This window comes from Mus caroli, unplaced genomic scaffold, assembly GCF_978045245.1.
Source record: "Mus caroli unplaced genomic scaffold, Mus_caroli_1 scaffold_19, whole genome shotgun sequence".
Lineage (NCBI taxonomy): Eukaryota > Metazoa > Chordata > Mammalia > Rodentia > Muridae > Mus > Mus caroli.
Genome location: NW_028227274.1, coordinates 68,582,089 through 68,605,898, shown reverse-complemented (window position 1 = coordinate 68,605,898; position 23,810 = coordinate 68,582,089). Strand labels below are relative to the sequence as shown.

Sequence of the window (23,810 nt, the reverse complement as noted above, 5' to 3'; positions counted from 1 at the left end):
AACTCTGAGCTGTCCTTAACTTTTCCCCCTGTTCTTAGTCATGTGGTACACAGTGGGAAATTAATAATTGGTTATCAAGTAGAAATGTATGAAAAAGCTGAGCATCATACACTGGACATTGCTTAGGCCTTTATAAAGGTCACGAAAAAGATTCATGTCTCACTGGAAAAGTGGGGATAATAATAATTATTATGGATATTTTAAGGATTAGATATAAGTAGTGTTCTACACACCCACTGCAATAGGCCTAAAGTTTCTATAATGTGAGTAATGTTTTAATCAAATAGTAGGTCAGAGACACAATTACAATCATTGAAACCAAACTATTATTGTTTTATTAAGCTTAGTGGAAGGGACACAGAAAAAAAAAATATGTTTTTATACATATAAAAGTGTTTTTGATTGGGAGTATATTTCTTAAAATTGACTGAACCTGAACTCTGTTCTTTTCACATCCCCTCTTTACTTGAGGCTTATGTAGTGTAAGATGGTCTACATACTATGTACCCCAGTTTGACTTGAAATAATGGCAATTATTCCGTCTCAGGCTCCCAAGGGCTGGGATTGCAGGCATGTACTTCAATCATGTTTTACAAGCATCCTTCATCATAAATGTACATTCAGTATTTGAAGTCTCTGATGACATAGCTCAAAGAAAGCTACAAGCAAAAAGCAAAAGGCATAAAAAGAGACATAATTGTGTGTGTGTGTGTGTGTGTGTGTGTGTGTGTGTGTGTGCGCATGTGTGAAATCTCTGCATCAAAATAATTTCAGCTTCCAACCAGGGTCCATAGTCCACATTATCATATTATTAACTATGACAGTTTTAGTTTGTAACAGATGTGCAGCTTGGTCTTCATTCAAGACCCCAAACAACTGTAACAAGGGTTGTCTCTGTTGCCAGCCTTTGGACTTGTTTCCCCTAGCTGGGGCTCCCTTATCTGGACTCAGGAGGGAAAGGAACATTTTGGATTAATAGGAAAAGAACTAGCATACATAGTAGATTACCTTAAGGGGGAGCCCCAAGAAAAGTCACAGATTTGCTAACTTGGTCACTGTGGTTAAAATGCAGATGAATTACACAAATGCCCCCCCCCCCTTTAATTTAACACAGATTTACCATTGGGATTTTTTTTCTGAAATTCATCAGACACATATACAAGCCTCCTCCTTTTTCTTATTAATTTAGTAATTGAATTTACACCATGATTGCAGCTTCCCTTCCCTCCTCTCCTCCCAGTCCTTGCTTCTCCCCTCCCCTCCCCTCTCCCCATACCCAACTCTCTTTCCACTCAGAGAAGGGAAGGCTTCCCATAGATATCAACTCACTTTGGCATATCAAGTTGCAGCAGGACTAGGTGCATCTTCTACTGAGTCCAGATAAGGGAGCCCCAGCTAGGGGAAACAAGTCCAAAGGCTGGCAACAGAGACAACCCTTGTTACAGTTGTTTGGGGTCTTGAATGAAGACCAAGCTGCACATCTGTTACATAGTGTATGAGGCTTAGGTCTGTCCTATGCATGCTCTTTGGTTGGTGATTCAGGCTCTATGAGCCCCCAGGGGTATAGATTAATTAATTTTGTAGATTTTTTTTTTTTGCGGTGTCCTGACTCCTCTAGCTCTTTCAATCCTTCCTCCCCTCTTTCCACAAGATTACCCAAACTCTACCTGATGTGTGGCTGTAGGTCTCTGTATCTGTTTTCTTAGCTGCTGGGTGAAGCTTCTCAGAGGACAGTTATACTAGGTTCCTGTCTGCTAGCATAGAGGAATATCATTAATAGTGTCAGGGGTGGGCTCTCTCTCATCGCATGTGTCTCAAGTTAGGCCAGCCATTGTTTGGCCATTCCCTCGATTTCTGCTCCATCTTTCCCCCTCCACATCTTGTAGGCAGGACAAACTGTGGGTCACAGGTTTTGTGAATCCATTGGTGTCCTCATCACTTCATTAGAGCCCTTGCCCAGTTACAAGAGGTGGCCACTTCAGTCTGCACATCCCTAGATGCTAGGTGTCTCAGCTAGGTTCATCTTCATGGGTTCCTGGGAGCTTCCTTTGTCTTAGGTTTCTAGTTTGTTCCAGAGATGCTTGCCCCTCCAACAAATCCCAGTTCTCTCTCCCTCCAACCTCTCCACACTAGATCCCTCTTGTTCCCCTCCCCACTTCCTCTTTCCCCCAGGTCCTTCCCTCTGTCACACCTTCCCTTTAAATAATAATAATAAAAAAGACAGTTTTGATTAAAAAAAAACCCTTACATTAAAAGTCTCAAGTCAAAAGACAGAAACTCAGTAAAGACTAGAGTGTTTGCATCTTCTTCAGTCAGTCACAGCTTGCCACCCAGAATCCAGTCAGGTCTAGACTGTGTTAGGTGCTCTCTAAGCAACAAGGAATAACTGAAGAGGAAAGGACGGTCTGCTAATGTGATCATCTTTAAATTTTTAAATAGAGTTTTTTAAATATTTGGGATTAGTAAAATCAGCGATATGCATAAAAGTGTGGCTTTTGTCCCAAGTTTCTGTTTTGAGTGTGGCTTATTCACTGTCATATTTCTTGGGTATTTTCTGATTGCTCTTGAATTATTGAGTCTCATCTGCCAGCATAGATTTGTATAAACCTATAGTATCAGACTATGGTATTATTATAATATCACATATATCTGCAGAATAATTGTTTTAGTGCTTAGTTTAATTCCTAATAACTATGTCTATGTGAATTTATTGAGGTGCATGACAGTATTGCTTGCATGGCTTGAAATCCTGTCTGAAAACTTGGCTCTTAACAAAGCTACTGAAGACAGAGTACCAGCATCCCTTTCTTAACAATGTTACCTGTGTCATAGGGTTGTCGCTTTCATAAACCAAAGACATAATTAGAGACTTAGATAGGAAATTTCTTTTTTTCATTAGATATTTTCTTTATTTACATTTCAAATGTTATCCCCTTTCCTGGTTTCCCCTCCTCTATCCCCTATCCCCTTCTCCCTATCCCTGCTCACCAACCCACTCACTCCTGCTTCCTGGCCCTGGCATTCTCCTATACATAGAGCCTCTGGGGCATAGAGCCTTCACAGGACCAAGGCCCTCTCCTCCCATTGATGACCAACAAGGCCATCCTCTGCTACATATGTGGTTTGATCCATGGGTCCTTCCATGTGTTTTCTTTGGTTGGTGGTTTAGTCCCTGGGAGCTCTGGGGGGTACTAGTTAGTTCACATTGATATTCCTCCTATGGAACTGCAAACCCCTTCAGTTCCTTGAGTCCTTTCTCTAGCTTCTCCATTGGGGACTCTGTGCTCAGACCAATGATTGGCTGAGAGCAATCACCTTTGTATTTGTCAGGTACTGGCAGAGCCTCTAAGGAGAAAGCTATATCAGGCTCCAGACAGGAAATTTCTGAGTAACATAATTAGAAACATAGTTTTAGCTTTGCCTTTGAGATAACAGTATACTTCACCCTTCTGCTAAGTGATTAGGAAATAGACCTCCTGCATTTTTATCCCAGCAACAAAGAATGACCAACTAGCAAATAAGTCACCCTATCATGACAGTATATTCTGATTTCCTTCAGGATGGAAATTCTTCTTGGAAAAAAATGATCTTTCTAAGAAACTTTTGATGAGGCAATGAGAGGCATCCAGGCTCTCTGCTCATGTGGCAGCCCAAATGTGCTGTTTCCTGTTGATCTTTCAATGGAAGTAAGGAAAGAGTGACTAACATTCCTACTGAACAAGCAGCCTTTGTGATATTAAAAAAAAGTAACTATAATCTGTTGTGTTATGTTTCAGTTACTCTTAAAAACAAACAAACAAACAAACAAAACAATAAAATTGTTTAGGGGCTGGAAAGATGGCTCAGAAAGTAAAATGCTTATATTGCAGGTATGAGACCTGAGTTCAGAAGCCCATCAAAGCTGAAAGGGATTCAACATGACACCTGATGTTGAACTCTGGCTTCCGTATCTACATGTGTGCATGAAGACCCACATCTACACATATGTACATATGAGTACATGCTGGTATGCACACACACAATATTTACATTTCCTAAACTTTCTAATTGAGTCTTAAAATCTTAAAGTCAATTAGAGATTGGGAGAATTCTATTCCTTATGCCGCCATTTAATTGAATATGAGGGTAATATGAAGAGGGCTGGAGCCCCTCCCCCATGCCTCCCAGTTCAATAGTGAATGTCTGTGCATAATAAAATTATCATACTGTGGTGGAGAAAATATGTTATTTGTGTGTCATTTTTTAATACTGAAGCATTTTTAGTCTCTAAAATATTGTGTTTCCGATTATAGAATCCTCATCCATTTGCAATGCTTCAGGCTAAGCAAGTTGGTCTTCAGAGATGGCTCACCTCAGACAGCTCATAACTCTAACTCCAGGGAATATGATGCCTTCTTCTGGCCTCTGTGGGCATGTGCACTTTCGAAAATTACTAAGTAATTGTTTGGCTTTTCAACTTTTGTCGTATTAAAATATCTATATAATAAAATTTACTATCTCAGTCATTTCTCAGTGAACACTTTCATAAGTACATTGCCAATGCACAGCCATCACCACTGCCTGCACCTTTTGATCCTTTCTATCCATGAAGTTAGAAGCCCCCTCTCTCTTCTTCATCTAGCCCCTGGAAACCACATCTCAAGTTACATCTCTGATGATCTATGTCCTCATATGATGTTAGAATCTAATAGCTTTTTTTTTTCAGACACTGAACCATTGTATTTGTATAATATCTGTGTTGTTCGGCTGCATTCTAGCGAGTCATTGATGCTATTAATCTCTCTTGGAATAAGCTGTTTCACCTTCTCTAATCTAATCACATTTTCTAAGGCTTTATGTGTTCTTTCTGTTCTGAGGTTCAGGGCTATGTTGCTTTAGCTGCTCCACCAACACTCCTGAAGTTGTTGAATATTCTTACAAGAAACATTACAGTGAATCAAGTGTTTTGGAAACCTATCAGGATGTCAATGTACAGAAACAGCAGAATAAGGTCAGTGTTGCTTGCAACTGACACTTTTGCACAAGGAAAACACCTGTTATGTCTTCCAAATACTATTCTGGCTTGTTGAGAGGATAAGCAAGAAATGATTGAATGATTTTTCAAATTGAAGACAAACTAGGTTTGTTTGTGTGTGCATGTGTGTATGGTGTGTAGTGGGGTGAAGGGAGGGAGATGCATGTGTCATGATGCATCTTTGAAGTCTTGCCCAGTCTTGCCCACACTGTGCACTTGGTTCTTTCTTCCTTGCCTTTATTTCCAGGATTGATCTCAGGTCCCCAGCTTTTGAAGCAAGCACCTTTATCTGCTGAGCTGTCTTGCGTGTCCTAAACTAGAATTTTAAACAGTAATAGCAGCAACACTCTCTACTTCATTTTGACATTTCATCATTCATTTGGCATTACGGCACAGGAAATTGATACCAATAAATTTTAATGTATAAGTTGCACGGGAACTGACAGATTGGTTCCCAAGCATAAATGGAAGAGCTGAAAAACTATTTGTCCTCCATATACAAAAGAGTCAGTGCTAATAGTGATCTGAGGGCATCAGTGCTTCAGAATAAACAAAGTAATGGCAGTGTCTACATCAGACATCTGTTTAGGCTTGGCATTTGTTCTGAAATAGAAGGCAAGTGCCTAAAGGAGGAGGTCAGCAAGAATAATTATGGAAAATGTTCAAAGATTTTGTGTCCTGAGTGTTGTAAGCATACTCACAAGAGCATTGGGGTATTATGGATCTTTTGTGTGTCTGTAATTAACACTTCGTTTCCTCCTCTGAGGTGGATCCCATTCTAGTGAATAATTATATAGTATTTACTTTAATCACACCTGCACTGATGCATCGTAGGGATTTCCACAGTGTGCCTTAATTGTTTCTTCCAGTTGCAGATATAAAGGACAAGGGACTGTGGAAAAATATTCTTGGAGTTAAGGTTGAGATATTTCCAGCTTCAGAATGGACAGAAAGCATGGAAAATATGTAGTGAATATGAAGCCCCCTGGAAAACAGCAGGTGAGTATTGTCTCTCCAGTTTTATATTTTGCCGACATTAAAATCTCACTTTTAGTGTTAATTACATGGCATCTCTTGGCCTTATGTAGTCAAGATCTTATCTCTGTAGCTTTCTCCAAGAGGAAATCATTCTGTATCTATTTAATAATGGGTGATTAAATCAATGTGATATAAAACAATTGCTAGTAGTATCCATAGTAATAGAACCATTAATGCCACAATAATAATGGCAGCGAACACTGAATAAACACATACTGTGCTTGACATTTATTTCTTTCATTGATTTACATTCTTTCATCCAATCACGTCAGTAAATCTATGGCAGGTGACTATTAAAGTAGGGTGAATTCAGGCAACAATGCCATTGAGTCCTAGTGAGACAAGTAAATATAATTTCCTGTGAGAGGAAGAGTCTCGTGTAACTCATTTACACGAATTTCTCTATTTTGGGGTGTGTGTGTGTGTGTGTGTGTGTGTGTGATGCCTATAGGATAATGCAGGTATACATGTCTCTGTGTATGCATGCAGAGACCATTAGGCATCGGTGTCTAATTCTGTTTTATTATCTTGAGACAGGTTCTTCACTGATGGAGAAGCTCACTAGTTTGGCTAGACTGGCTCGCCAGTGAGCTCTTTGGATCAATCTGTCTCAGTGTCCTAATACTGGGGTTATGGACAAGTGACCACACCTATTTTTTTCTGTAGATTCTTGGAATTTAGACAAGTGTCCTTATGATTATAGGGAAAGTGTTCAAACACATTTATTTCCCTTCCCAGACCTATGTAAGATTTTTAAAACCCAAACAGGGTCTCATTATTTTGCTCAGACTGCTTTCAGATTTATTATAATCCTCTTGTCTCAGACTCCCAAATACTACTCCAAAGTACAGGCACTGCAGTGTTTTTGAAATGCAACAAAAACTTTCCCAATATCGTGGACCAACTGGATTCTCACGTTCATTGCCTTCTTCTCTCTTCACTTCATGTTTTAAGAAAGTTTAAATTCTAAAATCTAGATTAAAATCTATCCCTTCTTTTAAACATTTTACAATTGGTGTAACTATTAATTAACTTCAAATCTTCTTTGTCGCCCTGTTAACAAATAAGTTTCTTGAGAATGAATATTTTGTTGTTGTAATTTTTTTCTTCTCATATCTAAGGAGCACACAGCAAATGCATATCATAAACTAAATAAACTGTTTGTTCCTGACATGGAGTTACATTCCAGTAGATATAGTTTGGTATCAATTGTGTGAAGAAGTTATTCGGGAATGTTTTCATGAGTGAAGACTAATACACACAATATGTAGTGTATTTGTAAATGATAATAATATACCACTCATAGTCTGGTACAATATATAGTGTATTCATATATGATAGTAATATACCATCCATAGTCTGGTACAATGGGAAGGACAGTGCCCTTAACACTATATGGTCTAGTTAAAGTAGATGCTGTTGTATAGTTATAACAAAACACTCAACTCCTTTGCTTCAGCATTCTTGTTCTAAAAAGACCCAAGAAGGCTTATACCTGGTCAGCTATGAAAAAGCATGTATTTTCCACCTGTCTCAGTGGTTTGCAAAATGAACATATTTAACCCTTGTGTAACATAGTGCAAAAGATGGGTTATACACATTCCTCAAAATCAGTTTAAATATAGTAAGAAATCATCTATCTGGAATTTCTGTTCTCAGAGAGTAAGAAAATATTTATTCCTTTCAAAGGTCACACTTCATTTGTTTCTGACAGGAACGTTGACATTTTGAAGTGCTGTCAATGGGATGTTGCTTACTTGCGTTTCATCTCTCTAGCCAAGCATGTGTACACATGGCCAAGAAGCTCAGCATCCCACGTGTTGGTGTCCATCTTCAAATGATGTCACCGGAAATGTCTCCTCCGACTTGTCCGGGGTCTGGGTGAGCCCAGGAATCCTTGCACACTCAGAATGCCAGCACCCAGAGCCCTGCAGCCCACAGGTAAGATCTGCTGTAGTCCCTTTCTGCTGGTTTAGGATATGCACTGAGCCTACTCTTTTCCAAGCCATATGATTAGGAAACTGTCTGTATTCACATTTGCTGGGTACTCAGTACTATTACAAGTCACCATGAAGCAATTCCTTGAGCGAATACTTTTTGATAACTAGTTTTTACAGAACTAATTTCTAATCCTGAACTCAAATGGTCACTACAGAAAAATAAAGGAAAATCAAAGAAAAATGCATTAATCAAGGAAAATATACTATAAATTATAAATAAGAATATATGCTTCAAATAAACCGTTGAGGAGTGAGCAAAGAAGCAAATGTGTTGGAATGGTGTTTAATTAGCTGTTTAGACTTTGATAAGAAAGTCGTCCTATGTTAACCTTCATGGCTCCTACTCTTTGGGTGACCACTTGACTTTCTTACATTGTACTCTTACACAGCTCCTAAAGCTGTGTATGGCACTCCACGTAGGTCTCTGAATTCTGACTTTGGAGCATGTGAATTTTACCTAAAATCTGACCTGTCCTTGGGAGCATCTCTACTACCTTTGGAAGTCAGACTCAGGTTTGGTTCCTGAGTCCACGTTTAATCAGCTGAGTTGCTTTAACTTTACAATTCTGCCTCCCAGTATTCAGCCCTGAGAACTAGGCCCTTGCCTATATTTGACTGACATCATGTGGCAATTGGGTAGGTTCCCCAGCTCCTGAAATCTCTCTTTTCCTCTACATAATCTTGATATTTGGACCAGAACATGGCTTAGAACTGAATTTGATTATGGATTAAAAATTTCAACCACTTAAATTATGTCGGGACAGTATGAAATAATGAATACAATTCAATAGATATATTTTGTTTGTACCAGTTAAGTACTCTATGCCAATCATAGAATCGAAAGACTTCTTGGTAACTTTTAATCTGCTGGATTTAAATCCTGACGGCACAGTAGAATCTCCCGCGGACTACATAAGACATATAAATAGATGACAGTAAGCTTACACTAAAGTAGTCAAAACTGTAGATTATACCTCATGCAAAAAAAAAAAAAAAATGTGGAGCTGATGTGTAGATAGTAATGCCTGACTGACCTGAGGCCCACATGGAGCATCTAAGGCCAAGGAAAATGGGGAGATATTTTAAGGAACTCATCCTTTTTGCTAGAGTAGCCCAAACACAAGAACTTTTTTTTACTGTTTGTTAGTTGTAGTCTATTTCACTAAAGGAATCTTTTTAAACCTCCCTAAGGCAGTGTTGTAGAGCAGTGTAAGATGCACAGCTTCACAGACATTTGCTGCTCCCAAGACTTTAAAGTTCTGGTCTCGCTGCTTTGGTCAGGCTTAATTTGGTCTAGGTTGCCCGTCTCCAGCTCTTATCTCACTCCAGCTGTTTTGGTACCACACCCTTTTTCATAAAACATCATGGTTTACATCTTGGATTTCTCCCATCTCTATGGAAACTCTAAGCCTTGCATTCTATTTCTTAAGGGGCTTGTTCTCATCCAGGTGATAAGAGATAATGTTTGATCACCAGACTCATATTCCTAATCCTAAATTATGCCTTATCTAGTGATTTTATACATGCTATTTCTAATATTTATAACAAGATATTTTTAGTCTGATATTTCAAGGCAAGGACATTTGAAGATCAAAGGAAGCTGGAGGAGTTTAAAGATATCATAACTCTGAAATGTAAATAAATCTAATGCAATAGATTTTATTTTATACTATGCAATATGACTTATAAAAAGTAGTAATAACAAATATTTGCAAACTCAACTTAGAATCAATAACATAGCTTGTCTTTCTTAAGCCTAGCAGCTACAGGTTATTTTTTCCACTAGCATGGGGGAAAGAAGACGGGTTTAAAGTAGTCTAGCAATTTGGCTAAACCTATGCAGATTCCAAAACTGGATATCGCACTTCATAGTTTATGTTTAATATTTTTAACAATGTAGGCATATTATACAGTTTATGATAAAGACAGAGAGTAAATGAGCAGGATTCTGTTATTATGTTATTATTAAAATGTTGCTACACTACAAAAGCTCTTTCTAATATTTTTTGAGAATTTCATATGTCAATACTGAAATTTTATCATTTCTGCATCTCCTTCTCCCACTCCAACTCCTTCTCATATGCATGCACATACATACACACACCACTACCATCTCATATACATGGATATATATTTATATATTTATCTCTCATATGTATATATGCATCAATAAATTGATTATCTCTATATATCTATAATCTATATCTCCATTCTATATTTCTATTTTCTCTTTCTCTCTTTTTCTCTTTCTCTCTCTCTCTCTCTCTCTCTCTCTCTCTCTCTCTCTCCACACACACACACACACACACACACACACACATTTTCTTTAGACACTGTGTTGGGAGCTATTAAGACAACACAATTGTCCTGATCTCTGAATTGGGCCTCTGCCCCCACCTCCAAGAAGAAAAGGGGGACAAAAGCAGGCCACCGACGCACTGCTCCGAGAACAACCACAGATTGTTCCAGCCCTAAGTCAGTGCCGGATGTCCTGACCTCAAGATATACCCTGATACCACCAAGTTCCTGCTTCCCCGAGTAGTCCCCAAAAATTTCTGCTGCCCCATCCCTCCTGCTGAGAAGTACTTCTTCTTTTTCTGCTGCCCCATCCCTCCTGCTGAGGTGCATTTCCACTGCCCCATTCCTCCTGCTGAGAAGTACTTCCCCTTTTGCTTGTACACTTAAGCCTTGAGCCTTGCTAATACAGGGAGACCTTGATGCTACTCAGACTGCTTCCATGTGTCGTTCATTGCACAAGGTTCTCGTCTCTCTCTACTCCCCATTTGGTTCTTAGGAGAAGGTCCCCTTGAGACCCTCGAATAACTGGACCTGCTGGACGGGTCAACACTGGACTTTGGGAAATCCAATTAGAACTACTCTAAAAGCCTTCTTCCTGAGGAATGGCTCTCATAGTATTGGAAAGTGCTATGCAAGCTTCCAGGAGAGCAAAGCAAGCAACAGTTTTACCTAACTGTAAAGCCTACAAACCACAATGAGTGTTGGAGATCAATCTCTCTAGTGCTGCACTATTATCTTGATTAATAACTAGTGTCTGTCTAATTGGACTTGAAGTCCAGTGAGTTGGAGGCCATTCATGCCTATTGTTATAAGCATGGCCAATTACTCATGGCTTGAGAGGCCATAGAACATGGGAAAGAACATATTACCATAAATACAAACTTTTGAGGAAGTTCTTTTTATTGCATAGCTCTAGATGTTAAACCTGGGAGGAAATTAATGACCATGTCCTTCTGGTCTTAACTAGAGCCTATGTAGTCACCTGTATATTAAAAAATAGAAAGTTATAAAGTACATAAAACAAATTATTATTATAAGTTAATATATCATCTGACAATCAACATTCCTTAAAGAACTGGGATTTCTAAAATCAATTTTAAGGCCAAATGCAATATCATTCCTTTGCTAATGAAATAACCATTGACCATTATTTAGTTACTAATGCAAAAGTACGTGCCAACAGACATGACACTCTGTAGAACGATTACTATTAGGCATTATGTATACTGGGCAGATGATAGAAAAAGGTCTTCTCAATGATAGGTGAAGGACAAGCATGACATTCTCTTCTGATAAACTGGCCAATGCCAATGTTCTAACTGACAAGTAAGCATGGTACAAGTGCATTGAAGAAACAGGGCACACTCCCAAGTAATCCAAGGCCATTGCTCAAGCTCAAGGCAAAGCAAGGAGACTTAGTACCAAGGGATATTAGCAGAGGTGGAGAGAAAGTGGGTTATATGGGGATAGAGATGGATGAGTTAAGAGAGCTCATCAATATGTTGGTATACTTCAGGGATGACCTCCTTATACTAGTTAGTGGAACTGAATAGATGAACTGGGTAATTTGATAAGAACAGAGAAGCTAGTCAGGATTCACTGGAAATATTATGTGTGAGTTGGAGGCATATGTGAGACATCAAAGGAATGATATCTGTGTTCACTTGAAGGCCTGGACTGGACATAACCTTGAGAGCCATTCAGTTATGACTGGTAAACCATGAAAATATTGAAACTGATTAGAGGATACAGAACTGGACCTTATTTCCCATGATTTGACTTGTAATTAATTTTTTTTTTTTGGTGAAATATCACTTCCTTCATCTTCTACTGCACACAGTGACTACTTTTACACAGTGGCAGATTGCAATCATTGTGATTGAAACTGAAAACAACTGTGGGGAAAAGAGAGAAGAAAGTTGCTGACCCCAAAGCAAGACTGAAAGATAAAGCACGGGGCCATGAACAATAAAGGCTGAGCTTAAATAATGAGTCTTCAAAAGAAATTGTGAACATTCTGGGGAATTGAGAAGAAATCAAAGAGACTGGAATACAACAGAAGCAAAAGAAATAGATGGCTCCCAAAAGAAGGGATGGTCCCCAGTGGCAGTTGTTGCCAAAGGCTTAAGTCAAAAGAGGGCTTGGACATACCAGTAATATCTCAGTGTATGAGTGTAATGGATGGAATTTCCAGTGGCATGATGGGAACAGATACCACATTGCTTAGAGTTGAAGAATGTGAAAATGCAGACACTATATGTAGAAAATACAAGGAAATGTTGTTTTTCAGAGAAAGGGAAAATAGCTAAGAGAATTTGGCATCAAAGGGCATTTGTCCATGTAAAATGGGGCATATTGGAAGTGAGGTAAGTGGTAAGTATTTTATTTGTGAGGAAGAGAGAGTAAGCAAACCAAAAACATTTCTGGAAAGGCTAGAGATCATGGCATACAAAGGACAGGTTAGGAGGTGTTAATAGCTGAGGAATCTGGACTCATTTGGGGGCAAAATATAGAGAGAGTATCTATGTATCTTCCCATCAGTTTTGTTGTTAATCTAAAGCTCTCATAAAATACAAAGCCTGTTTCTTAAAAATTAAAAGAAAATATTATTAGAAAAGAGATATCAAAAGGTTTGGAGTTTCTAACATCTGGGAAAGGGTGAATTATTTCCAACTTTGATATGACCAGGATTTTTACGTCTTAAGTTCAGATACTTAGTGATTCAAAAAATGTTTTAAGTTATAAGAAATAGAAAAGATATGATAAATGAAAAGCAGTTTCCTTTATACTGATATTACAATTTATACTATTCATAGGTGGCTGGAAATAACTGTGATGGCTGGTCTTTGTGGAAAGTCTTCCTGGCTTGCCTCTTAGCCTCTGTGCTAACAACAGCAATTGGAGTACTCATACTAAGCTTGGTGAATAGAAACAATTCCCCTATTGTTATCCAGTTACCCTCAAACACTGAAGCCTCTACAGTTACACCTCAAACAACCTCTACTACTACTCAGACAACAGTGATTACTTCCACAGGGTTGGCAACCACAACATCCCCTGAGACTACAGCCACAACAGCCACCGCAGCACCTACTGAAGCTAGTACCACAACAACCATGGCCGTGACTTCAACTCAACCTGTGACCACAACAACTACCACCACAACTCCATCTGTGCCCACAAGCACGGCAACCTCAACCCAGCCCACAACCTCTGCTGCATCCACGGAAACAACAGCCACAACCATCGATTCAACTCAACCTGAAACCACATCAGGTTCAGCATCAAGTGAAACCACACATACCACCAGTGCTACAAAAGTTCTAGTTCCTGAATAACCACCTATCAAGTGGTTATGACCATTGCTGCAATTAGGTTTCCATCTGGATCTTGTGAGTCACAATTGCAACAGCTGCTTGAACCAAGATATCACCATGTTGACAAACCCTCTAACAGTGGAAGCCTCAATAGCACCAGATGCTACTACACCTGAAAATTAGTTGGCATCCAAAACAATCATGACTTTCCTTATTGTTTTAATGGAACCTTTGTTCACCTAAATTGATGACCACTACTACTTGCATTTAGCCTACAACTATAATTTCTGCTTTGCCTACAATAAAAGTGCTCTTTATTCTCCTTATGTAAGTTGTAATCTCCATTTGATCATGGGAACCAAGCACAAACACCACTTTTGATAGAATCACTGTCAATCATAAAAATGATTTATTGTACATCAAGTACACTTTTCATTATCATTCCTATCAATCATCTTGTAGCTACTTCCACACTGACTTTTCTCTAAACTTCAATAACAGCTACTTCTTCCATACTAGCTGAGTTACATTTGTATCACTGACATATATATATATATATATATTCATTCATATATATATATTCATTCATATATATATATATATATATATGAGTAATAATTAAAGTATACATGAGTGGCACCTCAAATATTCATCAGTTCTTTGTGTTGAGAAATAGTCAAATCTTTATTTGATATTTTGAAATACATAACTATTTATTTTGATTAATTTAAAATTATTCATTGTATAGTCTTCATCTATGTCAGTTATCCATTCCCCCTTACCTCCCAGCCTCTGGGAATGACTGTTCTACTCTCTACATTTAGAAAATCAAATTTTCAAAACCAACATGTGAGAAAATATGAGTTCCTCCTTTTTATGCTTGATTCATTTTACTTCCATTTTTTCAGTTCCAAAAATGGTGCTTCATATGACAGAATTTCATTATAAATATGGTTAAATATATTCACTAAGTACAGATTTCACATTTTCCCCACCCATCCACCCACCCTTCCATTCATCCACTCATGCACAGGTAATTTCTTTTCATTTCTTTCTGTTGTGAATAGTGCTGTGGTTAACATGGGCATGCAGATGACACCTCAGTCAGCTTTGTTTCTGTTTGAAAAGTACTCAGGGATGGGACTTTTGGACCGTTGTTGTTATTCTAGTTTGTAAAGTATACAATTTCCTTTTTTTTCTTGGTAAATTATTTTTTATTAGATATTTTCTTTATATACATTTCAAATTTCAAATGCTACCCCAAAAGTTCCCTATACCCTACCCCCCTCCCTGCTCCCCTACCCACCCACTCCCACTTCTTGGCCCTGGTGTTCCTCTGTACTGGGGCATATAAAGTTTGCAAGACCTAGGGGCCTTTGTTTCCAATGATGGCCGACTAGGCCATCTTCTGCTACATATGCAGCTAGAGATATGAGCTCTGGGGTACTGGTTAGCTCATATTGTTGTTCCACCTATAGGGTTGCAGATCCCCTTCAGCTCCTTGGGTACTTTCTCTAGCTCCTCCATTGGGGGCCCTGTGATCCATCCAATAGCTGACTGTGAGCATCCACTTCTGTACAATTTCTTATAATGTGTATATTAATTTGCATTCCCAGTAATTTCATAATTTCATAGGAAAATTTCCCCCTTTCTTCCTCTTCTCCATTGTGTGTGTGTGTGTGTGTGTGTGTGTGTGTGTGTGTGTGTGGTGTGTAACTGTGCCAGAGCACACATATGGAGGTCAGAGAAGAGCTTTGTGGAGTGGGTTCTAGACCATGTTTACATGGGTTCAGGGAATCAATCTCATGTTTTCAGGCTTGCACAATAAGCATGCTTTACCTACTGAGCTCTCCTGCAGACCCTAAAACAGAAGAGTTCACAGGAATACTGAATTGAACAAGCTGACCTGGTTGGGAGCAGGGAGGTCTGTTCCAATGCTCAGTTTGCTAGATTGACTTCTTTTTCTAAAAAAAAAAAAAAAGGTTCTGCCAATCCATGAGCATGGGAGGTCTCTTCATTTTCATTTTCTGAGATCTTCAATTTCTTTCTTGAGAGACTTGAAGTTATTGTCATACTGGTATTTCACGTGTTTGGTTAGAGTTACCCCAAGATATTTTATACTATTTGTGGCTATTGTGAAGGGAATTATTTTCTTAATTTCTTTCTCAGTCTGTTTATCCTTTGCATAAAGGAAGGCTACTGATTTATTTGAGTTAATTTTATATCCGGCCACTTTGCTAAAGTTGTTTATCAGTTGGAGAAGTTTTCTGGTAGAATTTTTGGGGTCACTTATGTATACTATCGTATCATCTGCAAATAGTGCTACCTTTATTTCTTCTTTGCCAACATAGTAAAAATGGCTATCCTACCAAAGGCAATCTATAGATTCAATGCATTCCCTATCAAAATTCCAACACAATTCTTCAAAGACATGGAAAGAGCAATTCTCAATTCTCAAGTTCATCTGGAAAGGCCAAAAAAAAAAAAAAAAAAAAAGAGAGAGAGAATAGCAAAAACAATACTTATCAATAAAAGAACAGCTGGGGGAATCACCATCCCTGACCTTAAGCTTTACTACAGAGCAATAGTGATAAAAACTGCCTGGTATTGATACAGTGATAGACATATTGATCAATGGAATAGAATTGAAGACCCTAAAACCACACACTTACTGTCAATTGATTTTTGAAAAAGATGCCAAAAATATACAATGGAGAAAAGAAAGCATCTTCAACAAATGGTGCTGGTCTAACTGACTGTCTGTATGTAGAAGAATGAAAGTGGACCCATATTTGTCACCTTGTACAAAGCTCAAGTCCAAGTGGATCATGGACCTCAACATAAAACCAGATACACTGAATCTAATAGAAGAGAACGTGGGAAAGACCCTTGAAGTCATTGGCACAGGGGGAAATTTCCTAAACAGAACTCCAATGGCTCATGCTCTAAGATCAAGACTGATAAATGGGACCTCATGAAACTGGAAAAGTTTCTTTCTCTAAGGCAAAGGACATAGTCAATGAGACAAATCGGCAACCTACAGATTGGGAAAAAATCTTCACTAACCCCACATGCAATAGAGGGCTAATATCCAAAATATATAAAGAATTCAAGAAGTTAATCACCAAAAACCAAACAACCCAATCAATAAATGGGGTATAGAACTAAACCAAGAATTCACAACTGAGGAATCTCAAATGGCTGAGAATCACCTAAAGAAATGTTCAAAGTCCTTAGTGATCAGAGAAATGCAAATCAAATGATCCTGAGATTCCACCTTACACCAATAAGAATGGCTAAGATCCAAATCTCAGGTGATAACACCTGTTGATGAGCATGTGGAGAAAGAGGAACACTCCTCTGATGCTAGTGGGAATGCAAACTGGTACAAACACTCAGGAAATCAATCTGGAAGTTCCTCAGAAAATTGGAAATAGATCTACCTGAAGACCCAGCTATACCACTCGGGAATATACTCAAAAGATGGCCCACCACAGGGGCACGTATTCAACTATGTTCATACAGACCTTAATTATGATAGCCAGAAGTTGGAAATAACCTAGATGTCCCATGACTGAAGAGTAGATACAGAAAATGTGGTTCATTTACACAATGGAATACTATTCAGCTATTAAGAATGAGGACATCCTGAGTTTTTCAGGCAAATGGATGGAACTAGAAAATATCATCCTGAGTGAGGTAACTTAGACCCAAAAGGACATGCATGGTATGTACTCACAAACAAACACCATACAGAATACCCAAGATACAGTCCACAGAACTCAAAAAGCTCAACAAGCTGGAGTGCCCAAGTGAGGACACCTCAGTCCCACTTGGGAGAGAGAAGAAAGCAATCACAAGTGGGGAGGGAGGAGGGACCTAGGAGGGAAAGGGGAGGGCGGTGTGGGAGAGGGGAACCTGATCTGGTATTGGGTGAGGGGAAAGGACTGAAGCCCTGAGGGCCAGCTGAAAGAATGTAAACAGGCAACCTCAGGAAATAGGAGGTTAGGGGAATCAATTAATCTAGACAGTAGGGAGTGCCCAACTCCTGCAGGAAGACAGGACATCAAGATGGGGTTGCCATGCCACAATCACACCCATAATTGTTCCTGTCTCAAAGAATGGAAAAGGAGAGAAACCTGAGAAAAAGGAGGTCCAGTGTCAGGCCCAAAGTGGGATCCAGCTGAAAGGGAGGTCCCAAGGCCTGACACTATTACTGAGTCTATGGAGCACTCATCAAAAGGGACCTAGCATGACTATCCACCCTCCCTCCCCGACCCCAGAAAGACCCAACAAGCAGCTGAAAGAGTCAGATGCAGATATTTGCACCCAACCAACAGACAGAAGCAGCTGAACCCTGTTGTTGAATTAAGGAAGGCTGAAAGAACTCGAGGAGAAGGGTGATCCTGGAGGAGGATCAACAGTTTCAATCAATCTGTACCCCAGAGATCTCTCAAACACTGGACCACCCAACAGGCAGCATACACGAGCTGATATAACACCCCCAACACACATACAGCAGAGGACTTCTGGATCTGTGTTTATTCGGAGATGATACACCTAACCCTCAAGAGATTGCAGGCCCCAGAGAGTTTAGAGGTCAGGTAGGGTGAGGGGTGGAGGCATCCATGTGAAGATGGGGTAGGGTGGGGAGAAGGTGTGGAATGTGGAGTAGTTGGAGGGTGGATGGGGGGGCAGAGAATGGAATAGGGAGTGTAAAAAATGAATTAAAAAGAAAATTAAATTAAAAATAAAGGTTTTCCATTGACTCTTAGTAATGCGATTATTATTGTAAGAACAAGTTACATTCCCATAGTTCAAAGCACTCTGTGCTTTGAAATCTTAGGACTTAACTGAAGAATAAAAGGATTGGAGTGGATGAGCTCCGAAGCATCTTGCAGTCTCACTTTAGGGATCCAGCACACTGGGTGAAGTGTGACATAAGCTAACACTAGTACTACAGGTGCTCTTCAGGCCTGGACTCCCAGCTTGGTTGTGCTGGGTGCGTGGAACATGGTGAAGTCACTGCTGAGGAAGATGTCACCCTTGATATTTAGTACATACTGACTTCATAAAAGGAGTTGTAAATAGTTGTCTGTGTCATTATTGCCGTCACTTTCTGTCTTTAGGGGTCAGGACATTGACAAATTGGGAGAGTATTGGCCAGTTGCTGTGTAGAAAAGCTCTCATTTTCTTTTCCTAAATCTGGATTGTATGAGCTTTGAGAAGCAAGACAGATGGGCAAGGAGTCATCTTACTATGCCATACTGTAGGTACAATTGGCTCAGCTCAAAGTCACTGTTTTTTTTTTTTTTTTACCAAACTCCATCATTTCCACAAGGTCTTATTTGCCAGATTCCAAACTGTAAAGTGCTCATAGTTTTCTTTTTTCAGTATTACTTGGAATCCAGTCACTGAGGGCAGCTCAATCTTAGTGTCATCATATTTAGTAGCATCTTTGCCCTCTTCTGATTAGATATCAGTTGTGATGACTGAAACCCCTCCAAATATGGTAAATGCTGCCAGATGGACTAAATAGTTTGATAAGCACAGTAAATTACAGCCTTAATTTGAAAAATAATTTAAATGAGATATTACTTTTCCTTTTATGGGGAGAAACAAAACAATTCTGTAATCTAATGGGATTCTTTTTATTGGAAATTTATATAATACATTGTGATGGCAGCTTTCCATTCCACATCTCCTCCCAGATCCTCTCCACTTTCCCCACCATGCAAATTTACATCTTATTTCTCAACCTCTTTAGTAAATAAACAGGCAAATAAAAAAGCAAACAAGTCAGTATTATAAGAAAAAACAGCAGAAGAAGCATAAGAAACTCTCTCTCTCTCTCTCTCTCTCTCTCTCTCTCTCTCTCGTAGACAGCAAAGTCTATGAAAACACAAAAGCAGAAAACTGTAACACAGAAACTTAAGACCAGGAAGATCAAATATGCCCAAACAAAAGCATTATGAGATGAAAAACTCTACCAAAACATCATTGTGTTTGACTTGTGTTGGACATATAATGCCAGGCATGAGACCTACACTTCAGCACTGTTTATATACTCAGTGAGGCACCACTGGAGAGGACTGATTTTTCCATTGTAAGTGCCGTCATTTAGGAGACAGCTTCTTGATTAAGGATAGGAGCAGATGCCCTCTTCCCCCTTTCAGCACTGGAACCTCTTCTAGCTTGAATTTGTGCTTGCATGGTGCCTTAGCCTTTGTGAGTTTTAATGTGCATAAGTCCTGCCGTGTCTCAGTCACAATGCTTTTTTTTTTTTTTTTTTGGAGTCTTCCATCCTGTCTGGCTTACAATCCTTCTTCTCCTCTTTCACATAGTTCCCTGAGCCCTGAGGGGAGGAGATAGATGAAGACATTCCAATTATTACTGTTTGTTTCAAAGCTTCTCACTCTCTACCCTGTTGTCTAGTTGCTAGTCTCTGTATTCTCATCTTCTACATGAAGAAGGTCCTTTGATAATCACCGAGTGAGATGCTAATCTATGTGTATACCAGAATGTCATTAGGAGTCATTCTTTGGTGTGTTCTACTAAAGGACTTCTTAACTCAAAAGCTTTGTAATTAAGTGATAATAAACCATGGATTTAGCTTACCTTTCCAGGAGAACCTGAAGTTCACTTCCGTTCAATGAAAGGTTGGATTTTTATTTTTTTCCCAGAAAGTATTTCCAGAACGAATGTGGAAGAAAACTTGAAAGTATTTCTCAATCCTATTGAAATAATTAACTCAGGCAAGAGTTAGGGATCCACACAAAAATCACTAGGTCGGAAGCTACAAGGAAGAGTCCGTTTGGAACAAAAGCAACAAACGTCCACTTACAATCAGAGGATTGGGCAGACTCACTTTTCTCCCTAGTTTTTCTCAGGCTTATTGATATTTTCCCATCCATAATCTTTTGAAAATGCAAAGGAAGAATCTGCTTGAGTCTGTTCTTCCTGGTCTCTGTTAAGATTGCTCAGATTAAGTCTCTGCTGGGACTCACTCTTCTGGGACATTATTCTCCCACACTTTTTTGGTCTTATGTTTTACACACCCTGATGACTCTTTATAGTTCTCGATGTCTTGATAGTTCCTTTCAGATTTTGGCTTATATATCTTTGAAACTGTAGGTACATCATGGGCAATGATATTTGCCCCTCTTGGTCATATTACAGGACAGAACTTGTTTGTGGATTCACCACAGAAGAGCACTTTGGTTTTTTTTTTTTTTTTTTTTTTTTTTGCTGGTTACCCGCCAGTACTTCTCAGCATGACTGCTTTAACACAAAGTACAGAGCCTCCCAGGTAAATGGGACACAGAGACATCAAAGACCAAGAACAGTAGCCAAGTCCTCTCAGCTGGACTCTGCTGTGGGGACACACCTAGGCTTTGCTCTTTATATTTTGCTTCTGTCTCCCTGGATGTTAATGCCGGTCTCTTTTTTGGACATTGGCATGGTCTTCTAGCTTGGTCGTCTGAGCTAATATGCTGGCTATAGTCCAATTATCATTAAAACCTGTTCTCTTATTTTTTTTCTCTCTGATTTACCATCACACATAATACACAGTAGTAACCAGCAGCACTGGCGTTCAGATCTGAACTTCTGGAACATAACACCCAGTAACGGTTATTCTTTGTTATCAGATCGGCAAACTGATAGAAAAGTGGTAACACACACTTTCCGGTGGCTAGGGTAGTGAGCAGCTTATAAAGTCAGAAAACCCTTCAGTGAGGTTAGTTGCCCTTGTTAAATGAAAATAGAAACAATAAGTACCCCTTTCCATCATCTATGCCACACAGTTCTCCAGAACCAGAAAGCAGACACTCGCCACTTACTGAATCTGCCTGGATCCTGGATTGCCAATATCCAGAACTGTCCCGCCCAGCGGGACCCAGTTATTCGTGGGTGCGAGGGGGACCGCAAACCTGAACAGAAAATGAGAGGAAGGGAAAGAGAAGCAGGGACCAAGAAGGGTTCCTATCAAGGTCTCAGTTTATTAGGCTGAAATGCCAGTTTTTAAAGCACACAGCGAGGAGAATAGGGAGGGGTTGAGGGGGATTAACTAAGAACAAAGAAGTGGGCATCTGGGGACATGAAGGCCGAATTCAGGCTCCAGGCTGCGGGAGGCACTCTGCGTCTTATCTCCGGAATGTAGAATCCTCCTTAACAGCCTTGGGTGTCAGGCTGGCCTCAGCATGTAACTCAGGTCCTTAGAAGTCTTGAAAGTCAGGAAGAGATAAGGAAGAGGGGACTATAATTCAGCTTTTAGGGTCTATGGTGCCAGGAAGGGAATAGGGAGGAGGGGGTGATGACCAGCTCCTTAGTACAAGGCCATTTGGCTTGTTAGGGTGGGAGGCTGTGAAAGGCTTACTTTCTCACCGTATGGTCTCCAACACAGAACAGTGAGAAAGGAATGTCTATGAATTGTTTAGAAATAATCTGACTATGAACAGTGTCATGTACAGAGGGGACTCCATCCCTCTCCTTTGCTTCTGTACAAACTCTATATTTGTTCTTGTAACATTTAGCAAATGGCATTTCTCAAATGTGCTTTTGATGGTCTTAGTCCTTTTGTGAATAGTCCCACATTCCTGGTGGTGTCTCAGACTTCTCTACTATTTTGGTTGTCTCCACAGTCTGTTGACCTTTCTTAGGAAACCAGGATTCACTCCAGAGGTCTTGTGGCATTGATATGTGGTCTAGTACTTAAGTCTGACTTCTGGTGTCCTTGTGAGGAACTGTTTCAAAAAATTTTAAATTGGTTATTTTATTTATTTACATTTCAAGTGTTATTCCCCCTTCCAGATTTCCCCTCCAAAAACTCCCTATCTCATCTCCCTCCCCACTGCTTCTATGAGGGTGCTCCCCACCCACTAACCCACTCCTGCCTCAGCTCTCTAGCATTCCCCTACACCGCACCATTGAGTCTTCACTGAACCAAGGGCCTCTCCTCCCATTGATACCACATAAGGCAACCCTCTGCTATATAAGCAAGCAACTGGAGCCATGGGTCCCTCCATGTGTACCAGTTCTCCAAAGTTCCCCAAACCTACTCCCAATAAGCATCATCAGGGACAAGCCTATAGCAACCAACCTACCTCATCATACATATCTGTGTGTCATGTGTACACATCAGGCACAATGTGTGTATGATGAACTTCTGTTCGTGTTCAAGTTAGCATTGGGGGGAGCCACAACCATGAGCCCCGTCCACTGTTGCCACAGCATGCATCGCTGCCTACTCCCTGGTCACTCCTCTGCTCAGAGAGGGGGAAATTCTGAATCAGCTGTGTTTACAGGAAAGAAAATCCTGGTTGTCACTAGTAGGTTGAAATTTCATGTGAAGATGTGACTTTTATTATCATTGTAAAACAACAAGAACAAAACTACACAGCACTGGGGACATCTCTCACCATCCCTGTTTCTTTCTTGTGTGGCTCTTTTGAAGTTTGTTTTAATGTTTCTACTTTTTATTAATTGAGATTGTTCTTTGTTAACTTTGTATGTGATTATTCTCATAGTTGTCTCTCTTTTATCTTCTCCACCTTGCCAACCTCCTCTCCTCTCTTTCCTAAAAGTTCCTTCTCATATCCACATTCATGTATTTTGTTTTGTGGCTCACTGAGTTTAACCAGGGCCCTCACCAGTGGATATATAACCAAAGACTGTGTGCCCCCACCTCACAGTGTATCAGTAGCCAGTATTCACCAGGAAAGGGTAGGAATAAGACCCTGCCCATCCATGACTAATTCTTGATAAGTGATGTGTATGTGTATGCATGATGAGTGTGTGTATGTAGACATATATGTTGTGTGTTATGTGTTGTGGTGTGTGTGTGTGTGTGTGTGTGTGTGTGTGTATGTGTGCAATTTTGGGGCACACATATATTGTTGTTCATCTGTAGATGTCAGAGGCCTTTGCATTCCACCATTTTTGAGACAGGGTCTCTATAGTTTTTCAGCTTCTTATACCAGACAAGGTAACCTGTGAAATTCTTGTAGGAGCCAGACAGTGGTGGTGTATACCTTAAATCCCAGCACCCAGGAAGCAGAGGCAGGCATATCTCTGAGTTCTAGGCCAGTCTGATCTATAGTTAGAGTTCCAGGATAGCCAGGGTTACAGAGAGAAACACTGTCT

The 23,810-nt window shown here is 39.7% G+C and overlaps 1 protein-coding gene across 1 annotated transcript; it reads left to right on the top strand.

Annotated features, from left to right (window-relative positions):
• The first annotated feature begins 5,956 nt into the window (after positions 1-5,956).
• On the top strand, positions 5,957-13,709 carry LOC147000323 (dynactin-associated protein-like). The gene is given in 3 exon segments (XM_085833505.1): positions 5,957-6,013; positions 7,829-7,993; positions 13,167-13,709. Coding segments are annotated over 3 exon segments (765 nt in total).
• Positions 13,710-23,810: the final 10,101 nt, after the last annotated feature.